Consider the following 24,969-nt stretch of genomic DNA (forward strand, 5'->3'; position numbering starts at 1 on the left):
GTTTTCTGGGTACCAGCAAACAAACTACCTGTGTTAGTGGCTGCACCTGTCCATTTCTTGGGGCGCCGAGAGGTTCGCAGCACTTTGGAAGGGGTCCTGGAAAAGGCAGCGGTTGATACGGAAGGTGAGGCTGTGGATGAGTGCAATTCCAGAACACTCTGGAATTGTGGGGTGCCATTTTTCCCTGGTGATAGATAGATGTCACTGGAAATTTGTGAACCTGTGTCTGTTCCATCTGAAAGCATTTGGTGCAAGCTAGCCACAGAGGCTAAACTTGGCCAGGTTGGCCAAAAAGAATGGGCCGGCCGGATGGGCTGCTGTGATATAGGGTGTTGACTTGTAGATGAGTGGTAATGGACCATTTCTGGGTCAAAGTCTCCGGCACGCTTTCCTGTGAGCCGCAGGTCTGTGTGGCTTTCGACTACAGCCTCTTCTGACAGCTGGAGAGGCTGACGGGTACCAGGACTGAGGACTGGATCCTGGAAGTTAAAGTTGTCTGCAGCCACCATCTGCCCAGCAATCTCTTTGAAATTCTGAGACTGTAATTCACTGGCAGCTGAAGTGGTACCACTGGGAAGAGCCACCGAGGCTGGATGAGGTTCCCGATGCGTGGAGTTAATTGTATGCGTGTTTACATCGTGATTCGTTTGCTGCTGCAAGCCAGATATCGCTGGCTGTGTGGCGAGGGATGCAGTTTCTGCTGAAAGAAAGCCCCAGAAAACATCTGTGGCTGCTGGCTTTCTCGTGCCTCCCATTGTCGGAAGATCATGGACATCAGTGGAGGAGGAAAGCTCTGTCACCTGTCTGGAAGCTGAAGCTGGCAACTCTGACTGGCTCGTGACAGCTGTGAGAGCCTCCGGCTTAGTGGTGGAAGAGCCGGGAGAGGGGGCTTGTGAGGTAAGTGTGGACGATGGAGATGACCCTGGAGGAGCGAGGTCTGTTCTTAGTGCTGTCGTAATGAGAGGTGAGATAGGACCAGTGTTAAAATCAGAGGTGGATCCATTCACTGCACGACGACCGGGGGCCTCCTTAGTTGGAAGATCCCACAGGGAAACCGTCCCATTTGCCTTTTCATTTGTCCAGAAAATGGCTGCTGCCTTGTCCTCCTTTTGCTGAGGAAATGTCCAAATTGTAGGAGGAACATTAGGAGGTTTTCGTGAGAGAAGCTGCGCGGCCGTATCAGGAAGGCCGTGCTCGTCTCCCTGGGATGTGGGTGTCTGTGGCACAGGGGCTGGAGAGCCATGATCTTTACTGGACTGAAGGACAGTAAGCAGAGACAGAGGGGCACCTGTCCCCTTCAGTGGTGCTGCAGGAGCTGCCTCAGAATGGACCACTTGCCCTTGACTGAGTGTAGTGAGAGGCTGAGGAGGAGACAGCAAAGAGGAAGGTTTGTTTTCTGGGGAGAGGGTGGGCTTTCTGGAATTCTCTGTCACTTCTGACAAATGTGGCCAGCTGGCAAAACCATTTGTAGGAGGAACAGGGGCTAGCTCTCTATCGGTCACCACTGACTCTGCAGTCTGGAAACTTGGGGACCAGGCCTCATAGCTTGCTGCCTCTGTGTGCAGATAAATCGGCAACGATACCGCACTGTGCCCTCTGACAGGCCCCGCTGTGTGGACTGGCTGGGTGGACACGGGACTCGAAGCCTCTTCCAACATGGACCATGAGGAGGTTCCACCAGGAAGGCCTCCGGGGACTAGGGCAGGGAGAGGCAGGTGGTCCAGTTCTGCCGTGGGGTTCAGAACCTCAGGAGCACGGGATTCTGATGGGGACAGCTCAGAGTACTGCTTTGTTAAGGATGTAGAAACATCTAGATGAGGGGTGCCTATGAAAGTCTGGGCATTTCTGGATGGAAAGAGGTTTGTTTTATGAAAAAATGGGTTTAGGGCATTCACTGGGCTCTGACCTGAAGAGGAGTCAGCTGGTGTCGTTTGGAGAAACAAAGGCACTTTGGTGGGATGCTCTACAGGCTTAGGAGGGGTGATGGAATGGGGTGACTCGGGGGCCAATGAAGATGATGATGGTGGAGGGACAAATAGAAAGCTGTCTGACCTCAACGGATGCTTTGAAAGGGAAGGCATCCCTACCGAGGACTGTGATGGGGAGACAGCACTTGAGGTGGCTGATGGGGCTGTAGGTAATGGGGGAAGCATGCTGGTGCGAGGCAAACCTGACATGTCCGCTGCTTCTCTTCTCCCTTCAGGCCTTGTTCGGACCAGAGTCTCAGTGGGATCCTTGGCAAGATCCAGGGAGGCGCTATGTCCACTTCCTTGGTAAAGGGATGAAGAGAAGTCCACATGAGCCCTGGTCCTCCGGTGTGCCTTGGGCAGAGGTGTCTGGGACAGTTGCGGCAAGGTTGTGTTGTCAGGAGCCTGTCCCAGCACATTCTTGGTTCTGTCTGCTGCTGAGGAAGACTTGACTTCCAAGAAAGGCCATGTTGGTGAAATTGGTAACAATTTCCCAAGGGGGAAAGACTCTGAGGTCGGAGTGACATGTATCTGTAGATGGTCTGTCCCTGTGAAAGAAAGCATCCACGTGAGACATGGAGTCAGGATGCGGCTGCAATGGGCAAAAGCTGGCGACAAGTAGCAGGTAAGACAGGCCCTGCCTGGCCAAAGTCTTTCCATTCATCACAGAACCTTCATGAAACAATTCAAAAAAGGAACTAAGTTAGTTCAAGTGTGTTGCAACAAACTTCAGGGCAGTGCTATAACACTGATGAAGAAATTTTTGACACAGGGTCTCATTATGTGATTTAAAGATATCCACCTGCTTTTCCCCTCCCACGGTTGGGATTAGTGCATGCTTCACCATGCCTGGTTGATGAAGAGATTTTGAACAACATTATCAGAGACTCACATATTTAAATTGTTTTCTATTACTTACTAGGCTTAAAGTGTACAAACATCATCAGAAAGATATGGTAGCCTGCAGTTAGCAAATGATACCAAAATGGACATGACCCAAGAACCCATGATGCACAGTACTGAAGAAGAACTGTTCTCCATAAACAGGAAAAATATATTCCAGGGAATATCTCAAGGATAAATGGCTTCAATACAATGTATTTCTCTTGGATTTAAAAGGATCCCTGGTTCTTTTTTCATGCTGTATCAAGGAGCAGAAGGGAATTCTTTCCCATTAGATTATTTCCAAAATAAAAATTATCCATATTCCACCTATGACAGGAGACACCTCTCAAAAGGCCTGATGTCACTAGAAGCACCTGCTGAGACCAGAACTGTCAGCACAGTGCATGACATCCAGCAGGAAGGTGAGAAGAGATTGACAGGTAGGAGTGATTAACATAGCCGGGAGGTGAGGAGAGATTGACAGGTTAGGAGTGACTAGACCTCACTAGGACTAGAACTTGCCAAGTAAGCAGGGCTAACTAGTCAGAGAGCCCCAGAGATCAGTCTCCCGTCTACACATACCCCGTGCTGGAATTATAAGCACGCACCAGTGTACTTCTTACTGGCCTCTGGAGATCAAACTCAATTACTTCCTTTTGTTTCTGGGGCAAGAACTTTACCAACTGAGTGGTCTCCTAGGGCTCTAATGCTTTAAGAGTTTTTTTTTTTTTTTTTAACAATAACAAAACAATTTATTACATAAATATCCAATGCTACAATTAATAAATACTACTTATATGAAAGCAAATTGCTGTAGCATTGACCTTAAGTACTTTTGATCTTAAGACTTTGCAGGGGTGAGGAATCCTATAGAACAATACTAGGTTAAAAAAAAAAAAAAATCTGCTTGGGCTAGAGAGACAGCTCAGCAGTTAAGAGCACTGACTGCTCTTCCAGAGGTCCTGAGTTCAATTCCCAGCAACCCCACTTTAAGAGTTTTAAATGAAAGGAATGATACTTGTACTGATTTCTAAAATCTTTGTGAAAACATTTGGGACAGTTGATAGAAGCCATTTATTAGGAATTCAGGTCTGGTTGGCATACATCTCCAGCCACCCAGAGTTGGGCGTGCATCTCTGGCCTCTAACGCATATATAAGGACAACAGACACAGCCAAACTACTGTGGGGAGAGCAAATAAACTCATAAAGGTGGAGGGACTGGCTGGCTGTGCAGAAAACTGAGCCACAGACTAGCTCTGATTAGACCCTGCGCTTGCTCGGTTAATGTCAGAGGAGCTGTGGACCACAGAGGGGACGCTGCCCTCTGCTGGAAGAGCACAAAAGTATGTCGGTATGAGGGGGTACTCCCTCCCTGGGCTAGGTTGCATCTCCTGTTGCTTTTCTCGGGGACTGTATTCTGCCAACCAGACAGGTAACAACTGGAGAAAATCTTATAATAGGAAAGCTTCGTGACTATGCGAAAGCCTCTCTGCGGCAGAAGCTGAGCTGTAATTGTCTTCTGAAACGGTTTTTCCGGTTCCCTCTTGTGAAGCTCGGAAAAGGAAGGGCAGATTGCATCTTTCACCCCAACTAAGAACTTGTGGACAGCTCTCCTTTTGAGCCTCTGTGCTCTTGGATTTCCTTTTTTCTTAATAAAAATTTAAATTATTTTATTTATTTTACATGGATGGGCATTTTGCCTGCAAGTATCTGGGTGTACCACATGTCTCTCTGGTGTTGTAAGAGAAGGTGTCAGATCCCCTGGAGTGGAGTTACAGATGGTTTTTAGCCACCATGTGGAGACAAGGAATCGAACATCGGTCCTATTGAAGAGCAATGAGTTCTCTTAATTTCTGAGCCATCTCTCTGACCCTGTGTTCTTGTTCTTAACTTTTTCCCATAGTTGAGATACAGACATAAGAAATTGGCCTCAAGCCATTTTAAGGGTTTGTCAGGTATAAATCCACCTTCCCAGCATCCTCAATGGGATTGTTACATTTTGTAAGGAGACTGATGTCTTCTGAGTAAGTCATCCTCAAATGCCTGCCTTGCTCCTTGTAGCCACATCAGAACTCTTGGGCCTCTCCGCAGAACCCCATGTTCCCTATGGCCTCAGCCAGGCAACGCCACCTTTAACAGACAACGGGAGCAGAAGGCATATGGTTCCAGGACACATGCCTATACAGCACTGTACTGAGGTCCCCATTCTTCTTGGGACCTTCTTCATGGTATACAGTGGAAATTCATTGTTACCACACATGACTTCTCAAAGGCAATGTCACATGGAAGGCACATGGAATAGCTTTCATCCTCCCCACACTCCATCCCTGTCACCTCCCACGCAGCCTGTGGAGTGTCTGCATCTAACCGTGTTGTGCTGCACGTGGCTGAACAGAACATACATCTAAGATAGTTTTACAGTTTGTTATTTTACAGTTATGTTTTAAAAATCTTTCTTAATGGTTTGGATTTCAGGCACTGGGGTCCCTGTGTGCTTTTATTCAAACAGATTTAGCTGTCGGTTGGGTTCCAGAGTCAAAACGAACTCATCTTGTTTCAAAGACTTAGCTTGGTAATGAAGAAGGATGCTTGGGCCAAGCAGCTTTTTCTTTTAGCAAGATGTCCTCTCATAGGCAATGCTGCAAAGGGGGGAGGAACGGCTGCTAGGAGGAAACATGGGGTTCACTGACCAGAACCGCAGGAGGCTGATGAAAACCCCAGGCTAAAGAGAACACCGCCTGGAGTGGATTTGTTTCTTCTGGCTAGAATCCAGGGTTTCCCAAGGGAGCCTTTAGTCTCCCTCCCAATCCCCAATGGGGAAGGAAGTAAACTATGAACGGTTTTAAGAAGTGCCATCTGCTACGCTCTGGTGTGACACTCATTGATGTCACTACCTCTACGAGCACAGGAAATCATGAAGATTCATGTATGAACTTCTTCTAATACCACGGTGATTGGCTGGACGCCATGGGACAAGCTCCCAGTCATGAGCTATAAACAAAACAACAGGTATGACTTCTGGCTAAGACATTTAATGTTGAAGGAATACACTCTAGAGATCACTCTCTGGGCCAGGGACATAGCTCAGCAGATGAAGGCATGTGACACCATGCCTGACAAGCTGAATCAACAAGTGTGTGTGTGCAGGCACCTAGAGGTCAAAAGATAACTTTTTGGCATCGTTTCTGTCCTACTATGTGAGTCTTGAGAATCAAACTCGAGCCATCTGGTTTGGCAACAATCTCTTTTTATACCATCTTGCTATTTCTAAATGTTGAATATTTTAATTCAACTGACTTTTCAGTATTCAACCCTTGGAATGTATGTTGGATATTTCTCAAGTACTGTTGACTTCAGAATGTAGTAACTTAAAAAAATACTACCAAAACTTACATAAAACTGAGGGAGAAGCCCTACTGCCTGTTTACCCATTAGCAAGTGATACACACTTAAAAGATGATTGGGGTGAAGAACTTCAGAGAACAGTGTTTCAGAGACATAAACCTACCAGTCAACTAATGGGCCAATGAGCTAAAATCCTCTCAAAAGAAGAAATACAATTATCCAACAAATAATTGCTGTAATGTCCAATATCTAACCATCAGGTAAATGTAAATTAAAATTACTTAGGTATTCTGTCTCACCACAGGCAGAATAACTGTCATTTAAAAAGCTATAAGGATCTAAGGGAAGGAGAAACTCTTGTTCACTGTTGGTGAAAATGTAGATCAGTGAAGCCACTATATAAATCAGTATAAACATTTATCAAAAAAAAAAAATAGAACTACAGTACGACCCATGCACAGCACTCCTGGGCATACAACCGAAGGACCTCTGTGTCTCATCAGTGAGACACCTGCTTAGCCGTGCCTCTTACTGATCTATTCACAACAACAAGGACACTGAACCAGCCTAGGTGTCCATTAACAGAGAATAAATAATAAATATTCAACTGTAAAGGAAAAGGAAATGTACAGAAAGACACTCAGAACTAAAAAATCATCTGAGAGATTTAACCCAGGCAACAGGTAACACAAATACCATGTGTCCTCTCCCCTACACAGATCCTATCTTCTGCATGTTTAGGTCTACGTGTATGTGAGATGAGGGTGGATGGAGGCCATGAAACTAGAAAGGGGCCACAAGAGGGAAGAGGAGGTTTTAGGTAAGGGAGGTGGGAGGATAATAGAAACCATGTGACATGGGGGTTGGAAGGAGAATACTGGGGACAGAGGGGTACAGCAGAGAGGTGGGCGGAGAGGAGCACAAAGAAGAGGATTAGACAAACTCAGTGTGTATGAAGGTGTCAAAAGGAACCTATTATTTCATATGGTGATTCAAAAATAAAGCATTACATTAAAGTTCCAAAACTAAGTTAGGATCCAGCTATGGTTCTTGGTACTGCTCTACCAGGATGACATTTGAGCATCACAGTAAGAGACTAACACTGGACTGGCAAGATGTCTGTCTTAGGTACTTTTCTATTGCTGTGATGAGACACCACGACCAAGGCATCTTACAGAAGAAGAGATCATTTGGGATTTACAGGTTCAAAGGGTTAATTAGAGTGTATGAGCATCAAGGTAGGGAAGCAGGCAGGCAGGCATGGCACTTGAACAGTAGATAAGAACTTACATCTTAATACACAAGCACAGGACAGAGAAAGCTGGGGGTGGAAATAGTGTGGACTTGAGAAGCCTCAAAGAAGCACCTCTCTACCAGCAGGCTGCATCTCCTAATCTTTCCCAAATAGTTACATCAACTGGGAACCAAGTATTCAAATATATAAGCCTCTGGGGACCATTTTCATCTAAATGAGAACCACCAAAAAGGCTCAGTGGGTTAAGGAACTTGGTACCAAGCCTGATGACTTAGTTTGATCCCTGGAACCCACGTGATGGAAGGAGAGAAGCAATTCCCAAAATTTGCCCTCTGCCCTCCACACACATACCACACTCTGCATGAATCCGTTGGCATGCACACACAATAAGTAAACAAACAAACAAATGCAAGTACAGACTGGAGAAGTTGAGACAAGAATAGTGGTTACAAGTGGTCAGGAAATTAGAGGTAGGGAGGGATGGGGAGAGGTTGGTCAGTGAACTAGGTTAGGGTTAGACAGAAGCAGAATGTTCTGGTACACTGCTGCCTAGTACACTGGCCAGAGCTAACGATAATGTGTTGTACATTTCACAAAAGCTAGAAGAATGGACCTCGTTTGTTTCACCATAAACATTTAGGAGATGTGTTCAGGCTAGTTTTGAAATGATGCAATGTATCTATGCATCAGAACATGATGTGGCATCCGATTGACATGCACAACTTTTATGTTTTCATATACCAATTAGATTTAAAGGATTTAGTATTTTATCTTACATGTGTATGAGTGATTTACCTTTATGTATTCATGTGCACTGCTGCATGCAGTACCTGAGGAAGCAGGAAGAGGGTGTCAAAAACCCCAGAACTGGAATTATAGGTTGCTGTGAGCTGCCATGTGGATGCTGGGAACTCAGTTCAGGTTCTCTGCAAGAGTGGCCAGTGTTTTTTAACTGCCCCCACTATCTCTCAAGTCCTCTAAATGCACATTTAAATAAAGGATGCATTCTAGGATCTTGGTGGAGATCTTACCTTGTGAAGAGAAAAGCATTTTGTAAAGAGGGGTCCCTGCTTGCCTGCACTGAGACCCCAGGCAACGCTCGGAGCTTTACAAGTGTCAAAGCCTAGCACACAGAAGTATCAGTGTTGCAAAAAGCTGTGGACAAAGAGCTCATCTCTGAGGATAAAGATATGATCTTGAGATCAATATAAACTTGGATAGCTAGAGCCTTCAAGTGTCTGTTCCTGCCAATGACCATAGGGACTCATTTTATCTTTTTCTGTTGTGAGGGTTGTTGCGAACATTTAAAGAGACTCATTAACGGGTGTCAGAATCTCTCGGACACACATGGGGAAGCTTTTCTGAAATGTTTGTTTGAATGTGTGTCTGTGTACAAAGCACAGCACAGCACACATGTAGAGGTCAGAGGGTAGCTGGCAGGAGTTCGTTCTCTCTTTCCTTCATGTGTATGTATCCTGTAGATCAAACTCGGGCCACCAGCTCCATAGTAAATGCCTTTACCCCTAAATCATCTGATAAGCCATGGGAAAACTTTTTGGATGTGTTATTTAACAACAGAACCAGGGCCAGGGGAAGAGAGAGATTATAGCTTAATGATAAAAGAGAGATTCCTCTAATTAATAAAACCGTGGAAAGCATAATGCGCTAGTTTAAGTTAATGAGCTCATCACTGCTACATGTACCTGAATGTGCATCTTTCAGATTGATTCATCTCTTCCTCCCTCCCTCTCTTCATTTTTTCTTTTCTCCCCTCTCCTCTCTGCCCCACTGTAAATGACCGCTGTACACCACACTCTGGAGTTAGCAACAACTTGGAGAAAGAAAAGATGACCTCTGGCTTCATGGAATGTACTGATCTATAAGAAATATGGATGTAATGTTGACATCCTCACAAATGTAAGCATGAGGCTACTATAGTCAGTAGATGCTCAGTCTTTAGGAGAACACAGTGGGAGGGTAGGAGTTTGATCAAGAAAGGCAGGGAAGAATACCACTGAGAAATTATCCAGACCCAAAAAAACAAGGGAATGTAAAATGTCCCATGTAGAGGAACAAGTATATGCAAAGACAGAAAACAATTAAGAACACGAGGAATCGGGGCTGGAGAGATGGCTCAGTGGTTAAGAGCACTGGCTGTTTTGCCTGAGGACCCACGTTCAATTCCTAGCACCCCCATGGTGGCTCACACCTATCACAGGGGAAACTGACATGACAGCCTCCTCTGTTAGTGGACACACATAACGCACAGACACACACCCAGGCAAAACACCCACACACATAGAATAAAATTAAAATGAAAAATAATACAAGAAGGTAGCCGATAGTCTTATCAACAGAGTAAGGGTGGACATAGTGTAAGATAAAGCCTCAGTGATGGTGAAGGGGGCTGGGGAGTAGGAAATATTCAGGAGCAGAGTCATGTTTTGGAAGAAGCATTCTGTCTCTGGACTGAGGGACAAACTGGCAAGAGTGGGTAGCAGGAAACACCTGCAAAGGTCCAGGCAGAAGAGGGCAGGAAAGCTGCAAAGAAAGTTGACTCAAGAGTGAGAAACAGAAATAGAGCCTCCTTGTGGCCCCTCTCAGGCTTTAGAATTCGGGGCTCAGGTATTCCCCAGAGCACCCTTTTGTGAATGCATGTGTTCGGTGCTTTCGATGGCTGCAGATTTTCTTTTATGGCTCTGAGTGGGAGGTTGTTTTCTCCTCCCCCTTGAATCTGCGTGGACCCGAATTTGTTCTGCCAACTAGAGTGTGGCAAAATAATGGCACATGGCTTTGGAAGCTATGTCCACACAGCTGCAGCTGAGTCCCTGGGAAGTCCCCCTCTCTGTCCTGAAACCCGGAAGGCACTCTGAACAGCCCATGCCACAAGCAGACTAAATCAAGCACCTCAGGCATACACACTTGATAGAAGCAGCCTCTAGACCATTCTTCTCCCAGCAATTTAAACCTCTCCAGCTGTGTCTTTCCACCCAGTGCCTAGACACACCTCAAACCTTACCCTTCATTTTGCTGAGACCATGAACAAGTTACTTAACTTCTCTGTGCCTTAATTATTTCACCCAAGAAATGAGAGTAATTACAGTGCCTATCCCAGGAAGTATAGAATTAAGATGTAGCCATACTTGTGAAGCCCTCAGAACTGTGCCTGGCACACAGTGCCCACACCATGCTGGTTGTCTGGGACTCACAGCTGGACAGATACAGAGAATGAGGCTGAGCCCCAAATAAAATCTCTGTCTCACACCCCTTCCTCCCAAAGGATCACTGCAAAAGAAGAAAGAATGGAAAGGTAACTGCAATAGAACAGTATTTCCCAGACGGATGGGACCACTGCACCTAAGGTGACCACTGGCTGCATGCACAAAGTCTGAACAGGATAAGCCAGCACATTTGCAGAATGTGGGAGGGGATTACAAAGCCCCACCCCCTAGGAGGAGCCATTGGCAGTAAATAGCTATTTAGGGAGGAAGAATCAATTCTCTGTAGGCCAATGGCTCTAGATAAATGGCTCATGCTCCAGGGCATGGCCCTATACCTGTGGACAATGCAGACAGCACTAAACACACTCATTGGATTAGAAACAGAGAGCATTAAGTTGGGAGGGCATGAGGGTGTCTCTGACTCTCTCTGGTTTTTGGGACCCCTTTTCTCCTGTCTTGTCTCGCTTTGACCTGAGGATATGTGCCTAGTCTTATTGTAACTTGCTAAGCTCTGTTTGATATTCCTAGTAGGCCTGATCTTTTCCAATGGGAAACAGAAAGAATTGATCTGGGGGAGAAGGGAGGGGCGTATAAAGAGAGGGGGGTATTAGGAGGAGAGAAAGGAGGGGAATCTTTAGTCGAGTGTAATGGATGAGAGAAAAGTAAAAATAAAATGAAATGAGAAACAGCACACAAAGTTGAGAGGGCTAAGAGGAGGCAGGATATGGGGTAAGTGGGAGAGGAGGGAACAGTAAGTGGATTTACATGTGTGAGATTCTCTAACAATAAGTAAATTATAAAATATACTGGATGCCAGTTCTTAAAGACTCTGGCTGGTGTTCATGTATACCATTACATCTTCATTTGGTAGGACCAGGATAGTCATGAGCACCCTCTGCAGCAGATTCCTCGGAGGACTCAGATGTCTGGCCCAACGCAGAACACCTGCGAACTCTGTGGTCAGCATCCCACGCGTCTGTTTACCCTTTCCTTCCATATCCGTCCTCTTACCCCGTTCTTCCTGACACTGATCCTAGTTAGGGCTGCTGCTGTGATCAACACTACCAAGAGCAACTCGAAGGCTTTACTGCAGCTCACAGTAGCATCCATCGTGGAGAGAAAGCAGAGCAGGAACTCAAGGCAGGAACCTGGGGCAGCTGCGTGAGAGCGGAAGGGGACGCAGGCCCCATGCCTAGCCCAGAGCTACTGGAGCGGATGGAGTCTCAGTGGGGGCATGTGCAAACCACGCGCAAGGGCAGGCCCCACGCCTAGCAGTGGATGGCCATCGCAAACCAAACTCAATGTTATTTTTAGAGGATTTTTGCCTTGTAATACTTTGGACCTTTTCTTCCTTTCTTTTTTTAACCGTATAGATCTTTTACTTATATTATGATTTCCTGGGGGGGGGGGGTTGTTTTTATGGGATTTCTTTACTTCTATGTTGATACAAGTTATTTGGTCTTTTTGTTGGCTCCCTTTTCCCCATTTATTCTTTTGTTTGTTTTGTCCTATTCTGATTTGTTTGATTTCGTTATCTGCTATTATTAATGATTTATCATCAATAATTGTTTATTATTATTATTATTATTATTATTATTATTATTATTATTATTATTATTATAGACGCCATGGAGGAGCATTATTTACTGGCTAGTTCCTCATACTCACTCGGCCTACTTATAAAGCCCAGGACCACTTGCCCAAGGATGATACTGCCTCACAAAGCTGGTCCCTCCCACACAAACGATTAATCAAGATAATATCCCACATACTTGCCTACTGGATGGGGCTTAATTATCTCAATTAAGACAGATATGTGTAGGTTTGGGTCAAGTTGACAAAAAAAAAAAAAATCAGTTCAGTGCCTCTGAGGTTGGTGGCAAACATGGTCACTCCGATCTTACAGGACAGGAAGCCAAGACTCAAAGAGTTCAAGTGGTAGACTGGCCACAGTCACAGAGTCACACTGTCACCCATGAAACTCAGACACTCTGACTCCAGCCCCCCAGGCTTCAACACTACACGGCAGAGAGTAAATGAACTCCACGTCTGCATTTAGAGAACGCTGACCAGAGTCACCTGACCAGATGGAGCCCACACAGCTGCTGCCTCTTTCTTCCAAGTCTGAAGCTGTCCCTTGCTATGGTGTTACGTCGGTAAGCGTTACCCAGCATAGCTCTAAATCACCGAGACTTGTCAGGCCTTCATTCCCAGAAGGCCAGGAGAAGTGGATTAACAGCCACCACTATGCTGGAACATTCAGCCCACACTTTAATATAAGACGCCCACTTATGTGCTTTGCAATCCCCTGCAAGAAGCCTAAGTTCTAAAGTTTGGCGCCTGGAATCTTTCTGCCCAAGATGATTCCTCCTGGGCCTCTTTAAAACAAAATGCACCAGTTAATAGAATCCAGTTTCCATTGCTTGAAGGGATGCCAGCCAAAGAGAAGGCTCTGTTTCCTGTATCGACAGAAGCATTTTAACTTTCAAAGCTCTTCCATGGCTAGTTTCTGTTTTAAAAACTTCGTTGCTTTCAAATCATTTGTGAGATAGCTTTTAAAATAAAGCTGGCCCTTTCCCCACAGACACCCCCATCAAAAGAGTAATATGATTTCACTTTGCCCTGGGCTTATATGAGTGTCACAGTTTAAATGGGGAATGGCCCCCATAGGCTCATGTGTTTGAACACTTGGTCCCAGCTGGTGGCTCTGTTTTGGGAAATTGAGGGCCCTTTGGGATGGGACCTGGTTAGTAGAAAGAGGCCAGCAGGAGCAGGTCCTGATTGTTTGATATACCTGTTTCCAGTTCCAACTTGTTCTCTCTGCCTCTTGGTACTATGGCCATCCACACCGCACACCACCATTGAACACGTAACCATTTGAAGCCAATATGCCGTCCTCTCCTTGAGTTGCTACTGCCAGGTATTTTGGTTACAGAGATGAGGAAAGTAACTAAGTCAATGACCATGAAAGAAAACTTAGAAGATAGGCAGGAAGAAGAAAGGGAAGAGTCCTTCCCCTCCTGCTTCCCCACCATAGCCCACATCATCCCACATGACGAGGCAGCCATGACTCAGACAGCAGGAATCCTACCTCCCAACTTCCTTCTTGGGAAGTCTGTGGTTCACTCTCTAGACTGTGAGCACACTGCACACCCAACACTATCCACACTGTTTTCTTCACTTTCAACACATGGAAAACATTGTTCCACATTGAAAGGGGCTGCATATTATTCCCCAGAGACACTGGATTATAATTTGGTTAGCCCAACCCAACAGTCATAATGTTAAGTTTGTTTATCAGTTCTCAGTGCCGTAAGTAAACCTCTTTTCCTGAGGTTTCAACACCGCTGTCTCTATGCAGTGGGTACCTAGGCCACCAATGTCCCATGGATCCACTTTCTCCAGTGAGGCGCCACAATCTTACCCAACAGCACCCCAAGTGTTCAGACACACATGCCAATGGAAGACACATCACATTCGAACCACAGCATTCTGCTTTTGAGACAAAGTTCACTCTGGAGCCCAGGCTGGTTAAATTCATGATCTTCGGCTGCAGCCTGACATTCCAAATGTGTTCCACCCACCATTCTCAGCTTATCTGACCATTCTCATCACTTATTACTACATAGTGAATGTGTTCTCTGACATGAAGATCTCCATCATGACAATTAGGCAAGCATGGTCCTCACACGAAGGTGGTTCATTGTCACCGCTCAGGGTGTGGGGCTCAGAGTTCCCAGTCCAACAAACTACCTCATACCTGCTGTATAAACTCGGGCAAGTTATCCCATCCCTTGGGGCCTATACCGTTTCAAAGTGTGGCTGATCATATTCATCTTGAAAGGTTTAAAGGTGTTAATCTATTGCCACAGCCTGGAATATGGGTTAACAGTCACTAAATATTATCATAAAAATGTAGTTAGTATCATAAAAAAAGTCTAATTAAAAGACGCTGTGTAGACATCTTTCCCAGAACAAAATGGTAGGTCTTTACACTCTGGCTTCTGTCATTGGCTTTTCTGAACCACTTGGAATCTTTCTCCTTTCTCACCATAATTCTGCCTGTTCTCTTCCAGTGAGCCCCTGAGAAAGTTACTCATTTAACACTCCTCTGTTTTCCTGTTTAGACACATCATGTCCCAGGTTGGCCTTAAACTCTCTTAACAGAGGCCTTGCAATCCTGACCCTTGTGGCTCCACCTCCCAAGTGCAGTGTTTACACGCCTGCACTACCACACCTCACGTTACAGATACTGAGGACTGAGCCAAGGGCACTCTGGCCTCTGGCCCCCAGTCCCATCCTGAATCCTTAAGGTTAGTGAAACTCTAAGGCCTTCAGCCTAACGCCCTCATATTTACACACACGAAACTGAATGTGGAGACAGTTACTTAGCAAAGTCAGCAACTGCACACTTTCCCAAGCAAACCCGAGGAGCTGGGGGTATGGTAGATTGTAGTTATAAACAGAAATCTATGCATATTCATTCCATCACATGAATATTATGTGTATCAAATAATAATAAGTTAATAATATGTAACTCCTCAAACTGCAAACTTTTTATAAGGTTTATAAGGTGTGTAGCCACCACAGGTATCTGCACAGACACACATGTACAGACACACATGTATAGACACACATGCACAGACACACATGCACAGACACACATGCACAGACACACATGTACAGACACACATGTATAGACACACATGCACAGACACACATGCACAGACACACATGCACAGACACACATGCACAGACACACATGTACAGACACACATGCACAGACACACATGCACAGACACACATGTACAGACACACATGCACAGACACACATGTACAGACACACATGCACAGACACACATGCACAGACACACATGCACAGACACACATGTATAGACACACATGTACAGACACATGCACAGACACACATGTACAAAGAATGCAAGGTTTTCCAGTGTACTTAAGGACCGAGTGATGTCATTCCAATGACTCCTAATGCTCCCAGAGGCTGTCAGGTAGAACTCCAGCCCTGATCCACCTGTACTGTCGCAGGATGGGCGAGAACTTCTCATTCATTTTGTGTCTCTGAGCATTTTGTTGTGTCAAAAAGAAAATAGCCCCCTTGATTTGAGGCATGCAGACAACTTGGCATCCTCTGCAACTGACAATGAGTACATTAGAGAGGGAAAAGGCTTCTCTCTCCGAAACACTTTAGGAATTCTCCAAGGGGAGATCCGAGAAGCGCACAAGGCTCAGGAAAGTCTGTGGTAAACAAAAGCGCTGCTTAACCCAGAAAAGCCCACAGGACAGGAATGTGGGACTCTGCTTTCTTCTTTTCGCTTGGTGAGGCCCGGGGAAGCAGTGCTCTGAAGAACACCTTGAGAGAATTCCAGCTTAGATCATTTCAGAGTCAAAGTCATTGTCCTTGAACAAACTAGGCACTGGGGGCGGGGGGCGGGGGCGGAAGTGGACACAGAAAGACAAACTGAACCGACAGATGGACTGAGTGCACCGTGGAATCAGAAAACTTTGTGCTTTGCCCCCCCCAGCTGATCAATCCACTGCGGACGGGCTTCTTTCACATCTTATGGGGTACCCTGCTGTAGCAAACTCAAGCAGTCGGCGTCATTACTCTGATGGGCCTGCCACTGTCAGGCACAGCAGTCAAGGGACGATGGCAAGCTAAATACTGGGGTGTCTTCCTCTCCAGATGGAGATGCTACATGGCTGTTGGTGAACGAGTCTATTTCAGGGCCAAAAAAGGGCAAAATTTTACTAATATCAACAGTAAACATCACCTTATTTTTTGGTGTCCTGGGTTTTGTTGACACGGGTCTCACTATGTAGCCAAGGCTAGCCTTGACCTCTCGTTCCTCCTAAATGATTAGGCTATGCCTTTCTGAATGCCGAAATTGCTGACACACAGCACCACCCCCAGCAGCTTCTACGTTCATCAGTGACTGACTAAGCATGCATTTCACTCCAGGAATCTAACTCTATTAATATGCTTAGCAATATTTCAAGATGTGTTATTTCAGATTCTCATTAAAGAAAAGAAGAAGGAATTACAGCCAAGCTTTATTAGCACCGAGTTGTGATTAAACTGATTACCTCTAAGGAAAAGGTGTTATTATTCTAGGTGAATAAAGCCTTAAAGGTTTGCTCCCCAACCCCCTTCCCTTGGGGGGGGTCAAGACAGGGTTTCTCTGTGTAATCTTAGTCAGGCTCTGGAACTCACTGTGTAGATCAGGCTGAAACTCAGAGATACACAGGCCTGCTCCTGCCTCCTGAGTGCTGGGATTAAAGGTCTCTCATCACCACCTCTGTGTGTGACAGTTTTGTTTCCCACCCTCACCTCCAGAGCTGAGTGCTCTGCCATTGAGCTAAACCCCCAGCCCCTCCCCCTAAGACCTTTAAAAGTACAGAAACTCAAAAGATAACTGGGGATGGGGCTGAGGAGGCACAGATGGGACAGGATCAACCAGGACAAAGCACGTATGAAAATGCCACAAGGAAACCTGTTAGCTTATAGGCTAATTTTAAAAATTAAAATTAAAAAATACAAACATCCCATTTATAGCTGATAATTTTCATTTATAGTTTATTTGCTTCAAAGGGTTATTTATATATGTGGTTGTATTAATATAGTGTGCAATTTTAAATTTTTGAAATTTAGGCATTTTAGCAGAGGGTGACTTTGGTATAAATTAATAAGATCTACTTATATTAGCTTTACTCATCGATAGAAGTTCGCCTCTGTATCCTAGTGCTTTGGTTTAGCAAACAGTAATGAAAAGTATCATAACACCATGAGCAGACACTGCAATCCACATTGGTTTTCCTTTTTCTTCAGACTTTCAGGCTAATCTGTGACTAGCAATTGAGTCTCAAGGTGTCTGGCTATAATGAGGTATGGGGTTGGCGACAGAGGAAACTGGGGTTCCTTTTAGGACTCAGCTTAACTATCACAGACTCTTCTGCAGTAAAGCCTAACCCACCCTGTGTACCATTTGGTAAAGTCTGGAAGTTTGGTTAGATGTCTGTCTAACCACCATGTGCTCAAAAAATGTTGTCGTCCATGAGCACATCCCCTATGTGTGTGAACTTATCATCAAACCCACAGAGCATCTACCTCTTGGCAGACACTAACACCTGCTGTTTCCTGCAGCTCAGCATCTCTCTAAAGACTTCCTAGCAACATTATCAGAAAGATGCTAATTTGGATTTTCATCTGCAGGTTCGGAAAAAATAAAAATCTAATGGCTAGGGTGATGGCACGTGGATAGGGTGCTTGCTGTGCCTGCAGCAGGATGATCGGCACCCATCAGAGCATCAGGGGGCTGTGGTGCTGTACTTGTAATCTTAGTGATCAGGAGACAGACACAGGAACTCCTACAGCAAGCTGGCTAGCTAGACTACTTGACTTAATGAGCTCTGGATTCAAGTTAAACAACATTTCAATTTATAAAGTGAAGAATGATCAAGGAAGAGACAAGTCGCCAGTCTCTGATCTCTATGACATGCATGTACACACACACACACACACACACACACACACACACACACACACACACATGAATACACATGTGCCCCTCAACAAGAACATTACACACACAAGGGAGAGAAGGGAGAGACATAGAGAGAGAGAGAGAGAGAGAGAGAGAGAGAGAGAGGGAGAGAGAGACAGAGACACAGAGAAAGAGAGAGTTCACACAAAGTTCTTCAGTTTGCACAGGCATAAAGCTAAGGCTTTAGGCCCAACAGTCTGAGTCCATATCCCTAACCTCAACCAGGTCCTGCCTTTGTCTAGAGACAACTAAACCTTTGTCTCACCATAGGTAACATTCTTCAGAGAATTTGAAAAGGCCCCTCCTTTAAAATGTTGCTTCTAAAAGACACATTGTTAGAAACACAAGGTTTCTAACTGCTAGTCCAAATGCCTGTCCTTAAAGCCACACTCCCCTGCCTCTAAGACGAACAAGTCTAGAATGTTGTGTGTACATGTACATACACATATCTGTGGTTATGTATATACGCCCATTGATGCATTGCTTTCTGGGGATGTTTACGAAGTCGCTGGGGGAGGTAGGTCACTAGAGTTACGACTCCTCAAGCCACTTCCAGAGTGTGCTCTCTGCTTCCTGCTGCAGTTCAGGACATGTACTCTCAACAGTCAGTCCCGACTGACAGACCTGCTACATGCTGTCACCCTTCCCACCATGACAGACTCTTACGTATCTGGAACCACAAGCTGAATACCACCATCCCTCTGTATGTTACCTTGGCCATGCTGCATGATCATAGCGGCGGGAAGGTAACTAACAGATTCTCTCGCCATACAAGGGTGGGGGAGAGGAGAGTGGGAAGACATCTTTGGAGATGGATATGTTTAAGGTACTGGAATGATGACACTTTGGTGGTCCTGAGTGTGCACCTACTTTTAAATATATTCAGTTTACATAGGTTAAGTATCTTCAGTGTTTGTACATTGGTTTTACTGGGTGAGCTCTTATTGATAAAGTAGCTTTTTACAAAGGTGACTGGGCCGGAGAAACTCCTCAGTGGTAACACTTGTCCTGCAAGTGTGAGGACCTGAGTTTTCATCCCACGAAGCCACATAGAACAGGCATAGTTGTGCTCATCCACAACTCCAGCACTCAACAGGGAGATGGAGACAGAGACAGGAGAATCCCCAGAAGCTCACAGGCTAGAGGGAAGAGACACACTGTCTCAACGTGAATGATGAGGACTGACACCCTGAGGCTGTCCCCTAACCTACACACATGCACCATAACATGCCTACACCCTTGATTACACACACGTGCATACATCACACATGTGGTGGGTAGAATGACCACCTGACATCGGATGGGAAAGTGCCACAGAGAAAGATAGTTCACACTTCTCATAGAGGAGCTTAGGAGAGGTGAGGAAGGCCTGGCCCCAGAAGAGCAGCATCTACTGACCAAGGCCAAACATTACAAGTGAAAAACTTGTGGGGAAGATAACATTCTCTCTTCCTCCAGCAGCATCTCTGAGGTCAGGCTTTTATATAGTTGTTGGCTTTCTATCTCTTATTCCAGTAGCTTTATATATGCACAGCTTCTTCAAGCTAAAAACAAACTATTACCCTTGGGATAAATAAGCTACAATTCTATCTTCTACCCTGAAGTAATTGTTAACTATTATTTTCACAGTGAATAATGGTTAGAACCATTTCCCGGTGAAATGGTAGCTAGCATGTTTTGTTGATTTCTTACAACTACCAGGAGAAATTGAATGCTTCTGTGACACACTGGCTAGATTTTTAACTACATATAATTGAGCCCGAGATCCTGGCTTTTTTTCACAGAATAAAAAATAATTAATGGCAAACATATGTTGCTGTCATATAGAGAAATCAACACTTTTATCATAACGTTTTCTTTACAATAGACTTTTTCTCTTAAAAACTGAACAGATTGAAACACTGGTTTGATCCTGAATTCATCTCAATAAGATGAATCTGTTGGCTAAATTGTTCTCATGGTAGCGATGAATGTGTCTTTCTTCAGCAATCTGAGAGCTCACCTGGTTCTTTCTCACACAGACTTCTCGAATTACCACCATTCTTAGATCACACAGTCTGCTTAGGATTGGATTCCCCAAGAAAAAGTTCCACACTTGCAAAAAGAAATAATTAAACTCCAAAGAACTGTTGGGAGAGTGAAATTCAATAATAATGGTAAAGATTATTTTATAACTTTAATTGAAACCCTAGAGCACTTTAATAATGCTGAACAATGAATCGAAGGAAGCAGAAAGCAACAGAATGGCTTTATTCCGTGAATCCACAAACCAGAGAATGTCACGGTCCTGGGCTCCAGTCATGACACACAGGCAAAGTCACAGTCGAGTCTGTTTGAAAAGCAATGAACAGGGCAGAGCAATGCTAAGTGCTCTCCACTATGAAGTCAGCTCTGCAGTAATTCTATCTGCCTTAGTAAGTTCAAAGATAGAGTTAACCTAGGGAAAAATGAACATACACTACTCTGGGGCCAGGAGATCTGGGTTGTGACTCTGGTCATGCCTTGTTTCCCTTTTAAAGGAGTTTGCCTCCATGAGACTTCAGGTCCTCCCCTATGCCATAAAAAAGGGAAACTGGATGATCTATAAAAGGATTCTGATTCTGTTGTTGACATAAACCAAGAAATCTTTCTCTTCCCTGATACCCAGGATTAAACACACACACACACACACACACACACACACACACACACACACACACACACACACACACACACCAGTATCCACATCTAACAGGAAAGATAGCAAGAGAGAGTTGCTCCCCAGCACTGTCATGGAGAAAAGAGTCCCGCCCACCACTGGCCATTACAGCCGCATCAGCTGGAACCACGAGTGCCGTACAGGCAGAGCAGGTGTCTCAAAGCTGTGTCATTTGTGACTCTAGAAGGGAAAATGTGAATTGAAAATACCACCTCGCTCAATATCATATTTGAGCGTAACAGCAATTAGGCACTTTGAATATAATTTGAGATGAGCACTCAAGGCTCTTTCTCTAGTCTAAATATAGCTTCAGAAAACATATTTTCAAGAAATAAAATAACACCCCCTGCTTATGTGCACACAGTTGCAAAGTGAGCCTGTCTAGTTCTGGGGAACTCAGACAAGTATGGCTGATTCCACATTGTGGGTTAAAGGATTCTTTATCTGCAGGAGAAATTGAAGGTTAGTGCAGATGGAGGTTAGGAAATAAATGATGTTTTAAATTTGTTTCGTGTGTGTGTGTGTGTGTGTGTGTGTGTGTGTGTGTTAGTTTTTAATGTGTGTGCATGTCTTGCCTGCATATGTGTATGTGTATGGGCACATGCATGCAGTGCCTGATAGGCCCAGAGGAGGGCATCAGATTTTATAAGGGACTCACAGTTGTTAGGCACCATGTGGGTGCTGAGAATCAACCAGAGAGTCTGCTAGATGATCAGCCAGTGCTCTTAACTGCTAAGCCATCTCTCCAATTCCATAAATGGGGGCTTCTAAAAAGTAACTACTAATTTCAGAAAGATTGTTTGTGAGTAATCAGGAAGAAAATGGCCGATTGCCTTTGTTTTCCTTCATCGTTCCAAGAAATCTAGGGTGAAATGACATCCCATATCCCACCCCTGTAAGGAAAGCCAAGAAAGGAAGGCTGCTCCACATGCCAGCCTTCACTTCCTGCTCAGAGATCACATCTTAAAGGCCACACACTTCCCACTGACTGGTACTGCTTGACTGAGCTGTTGAATAAGGATTCCAAATATGCAGGGAAGGGTACAGGCATTGATTAGCAATGTCTGCAAGGACAGGGTGCAGAACAGCAGCAAGACTGTACAGATACCTGTCATTCCCACACAATATGGTCACCAAGTTTTCTTTCAGCATCTAGTATCTTCTGTATTTGAAAGGTCTATCTATAGTCCACAGTGTCTGAGAAACCCTTCCTTCTGTGTTACCCACAATATAAGCCCTTAGGGGCCGAGGAGATGGCTTAGCAGATAGAGTGCGTGCCACGCAATCCTGACAACCTGGGTTTGACTCCCAGAACCCACACAAAGGCAGGAGGAGAAAGCCAATTCAAGATAGCTGTCTTCTGACCTCTACACATAAGCCATGGCATGCATACACACACACACACACACACACACACACACACACACACACACACACACACGGATAAATAAGTGCATTTTTTTAAACAGTGAAAGAAAGTGCATGGGTGTGCATGCACACATTCTCACACCTTTATATTTCAATAATTTCAGATTGGTTCCGCTCCTTGCCATAAATAAGATCCTGGCTGAGTCAAGTGAACTTGGTTGGTTTCCTCAGAGGACGCTGCTAAGGGAGAGGTGAGAGCCAGTGTCTCATTAGGGATTTAAGGTTTCCAGAAAGCCTAACTATGCAAACCTTTTCCGTAAGATGTGAACTACATAAACATTATGGAAATAAACCAAATAAAATAAGATTGGTTCCTTAAACTCTGTCTGCATGATGGCTGCATAAAGGAACAAGACAGCGGTCTACACCATACCGCATCTCGTGCAGAGCCACCCTGGCTGCCAAATCCCCAAAATGTACCTTCCATCTGCTTTTCACGAATCACTAAAATTCTTAGATGGAAAAGTCTTTAAAATTGTCTGCAGGGATTAAAAAAAATGAAAAGCCAGTGTCTGTCTCCTGAGCATGACTCTAAGGCTGCAAAAGTGTGTGGTTGGCATCTTCATGATTAGATGAAGACACCAGGAAGTTCTCGGGGAAAGCCCGTTGAAACCGCTCTGATCTTCCTCACAGGAAAGCAAAGGAAACTGCAACTCAAAACTGTTATGCTTTGAGATGACAAAGGAATTTTGTAGGGCTTGGATTTTCACCGAAGCCCTCAAAATCTGGCATGGAAAATAAGGACACTGAGGCTAAGGCAGAAGAATCGGAAATTCGAGACCTGCCTAGACTTCAGGGTGACTCTAAGGCCAGCCTGAGCAACTTAAGTGACTCCATCTTAAAATACAAAGTGTAACAAGGGCTAGGAAACAGCTAAAGGGTATGTGTGTGTGTACAGCCCTGGATTTAATCCAAGTACATAAGAAAGATGGCCGTGGCACACACATGCACACATGCACACATGCACACATGCACACATGCACACATGCACACTGTACACTTCAGCCTGCCAGGAAAATACCTTGCCGAGCTAGCCTGACTGCTGCTAGCTACCGAAGACCCCTTCCAGAGAACACCATCCACTGCAAACCATTCCTCCCACTCCTCTGCAGCAGGGCTCTCTACCACAGGATTGTCTATTTGATTGAAATTCATGCTTTATTCTCAATGTTTCCTCTGCTGTCGTTGACTTGTTCAGCAGAGTCCCAAATAGTCCATAACATAAAAAATGATGCTTTCTCCTGGAAATGATAAATGTGGCTTATTTCACGTGGACCGGAGGCCTTCAGCTGTTGCTCCTGACCACTGTGGAGCAGCAGCTGAGAGAGGGCATCATCGGCTCTTTGTGTATATCCTGAGGACAATGACAGCACATAACCAAAGAGCCCCAGAGGTAGAGGTCTGGAGTGGATGTGACATTTCTGAATGCTCACGGGCTCAGATTTCTCTACTTTCTTCTTTCAGCTCTTTTCCCTCCTGACCTCAGTGTTGATGAGGCTGAGCTTGGGAAGCAGACAGAACACAGGTTTGAACCCCAGCTCTCTACATGCTTAACATGTGATCTCAGGCAAGTCAGTTTACCTGTCTGTGCCTCATGTGCATGCTTAGGTCAGAGAACAATTTGCAAAGGTCAGTTTTCTCTTTCCACTGTGGGGCTCTCAACAAGCGAGCTCCAGCAAATGCCTTTACCACCGAGCCACCGTTCCTGCATCCGTCCTATGTCTCGGGATCACTGGGGAGAAATGAGAAAGTAACTATGCAATGGCCTAAGGTGAGTTACAACAAGCTTTAAATAAATGAGTATCTCAGGCTAATAATAGCGTCCTGGTTTGGCAGGGTAGTCTAAACCTTACAGATTTATAACGGCATTCAAACCTCACATCGATACGATAAAGAAGAGACTCTTAAGGTCCTATTTTAAGACTGAAACTATGGGACTAGAAGTTATCAACCTGGGCTCAAGAGGGAAACGTTTGTTCCTGTTATGGCCAGATTGGAAAGCCAGGTATGAGACATTTGTCAACTGTGACAAAAGCTTTCTACCCATGGACCCTAGAGCATCCCAAATGCCAGTGTAAGCACAGACTTTACCATCTTTTACCCTCAGTTGAGGTTTTACATTTCTGTGGCATGCATGTCAACATAGTTTAGATTCATCTGGGCAACCATAGCTTTCCATTCTAAAGATCTGCACACAAGCATTTGATATAGCACCGAGTGGCCGATTCCCTGACTAACAGGAAATATTCCCGTGGTCTTTCTTGATGGCCTCTGGTAGAAAAACTAGTTATGCTCTGAAAACAAATCAACGTTACAGAGTTCCAAGTGCTTACAGTTACTTGATATGTGTTATCTTGCTAATTCCCTGGCGACACCTGCTTATCGGTCAGAGTTTCATTGCTGACAAGCCAGAGTAGGGATAACTGGGAAAAAGTTTATCTGGAATAGCACCTGGCTTAAGGGCTTTGTTGGAAGGCTGAAAAAATACCTTACAGAGACCAGGTTTCAGCAACACACCTAACATCACACCAAAGATACCACAGCGAGCAGACACACAGGAGTGGAGTGGCGGTACAGTATGCAATCCCAGCACCTGAGAGG

General features: G+C 45.0%; 1 protein-coding gene across 3 annotated transcripts in view; it reads right to left on the reverse strand.

Moving 5' to 3' along the window:
• KIAA1549L (KIAA1549 like) overlaps positions 1–24,969 on the reverse strand; it is a gene marked incomplete at its 5' end in the record, with an annotated part of 249,641 nt that overhangs the window by 104,364 nt on the left and 120,308 nt on the right. For 2 of the 3 annotated variants that reach the window (XM_080931712.1, XM_080931711.1), the window contains one exon: positions 2,171–2,515. In XM_080931712.1, coding sequence (XP_080787838.1) covers positions 2,171–2,515 — 345 coding nt within the window. Of the gene's footprint in view, positions 1–28; positions 2,516–24,969 lie in introns of all 3 variants that reach the window. The other variant, XM_080931710.1, reaches the window with a different exon arrangement.

The sequence above is a fragment of the Micromys minutus genome (genome assembly GCF_963924665.1).
Source record: "Micromys minutus genome assembly, chromosome: 17".
Lineage (NCBI taxonomy): Eukaryota > Metazoa > Chordata > Mammalia > Rodentia > Muridae > Micromys > Micromys minutus.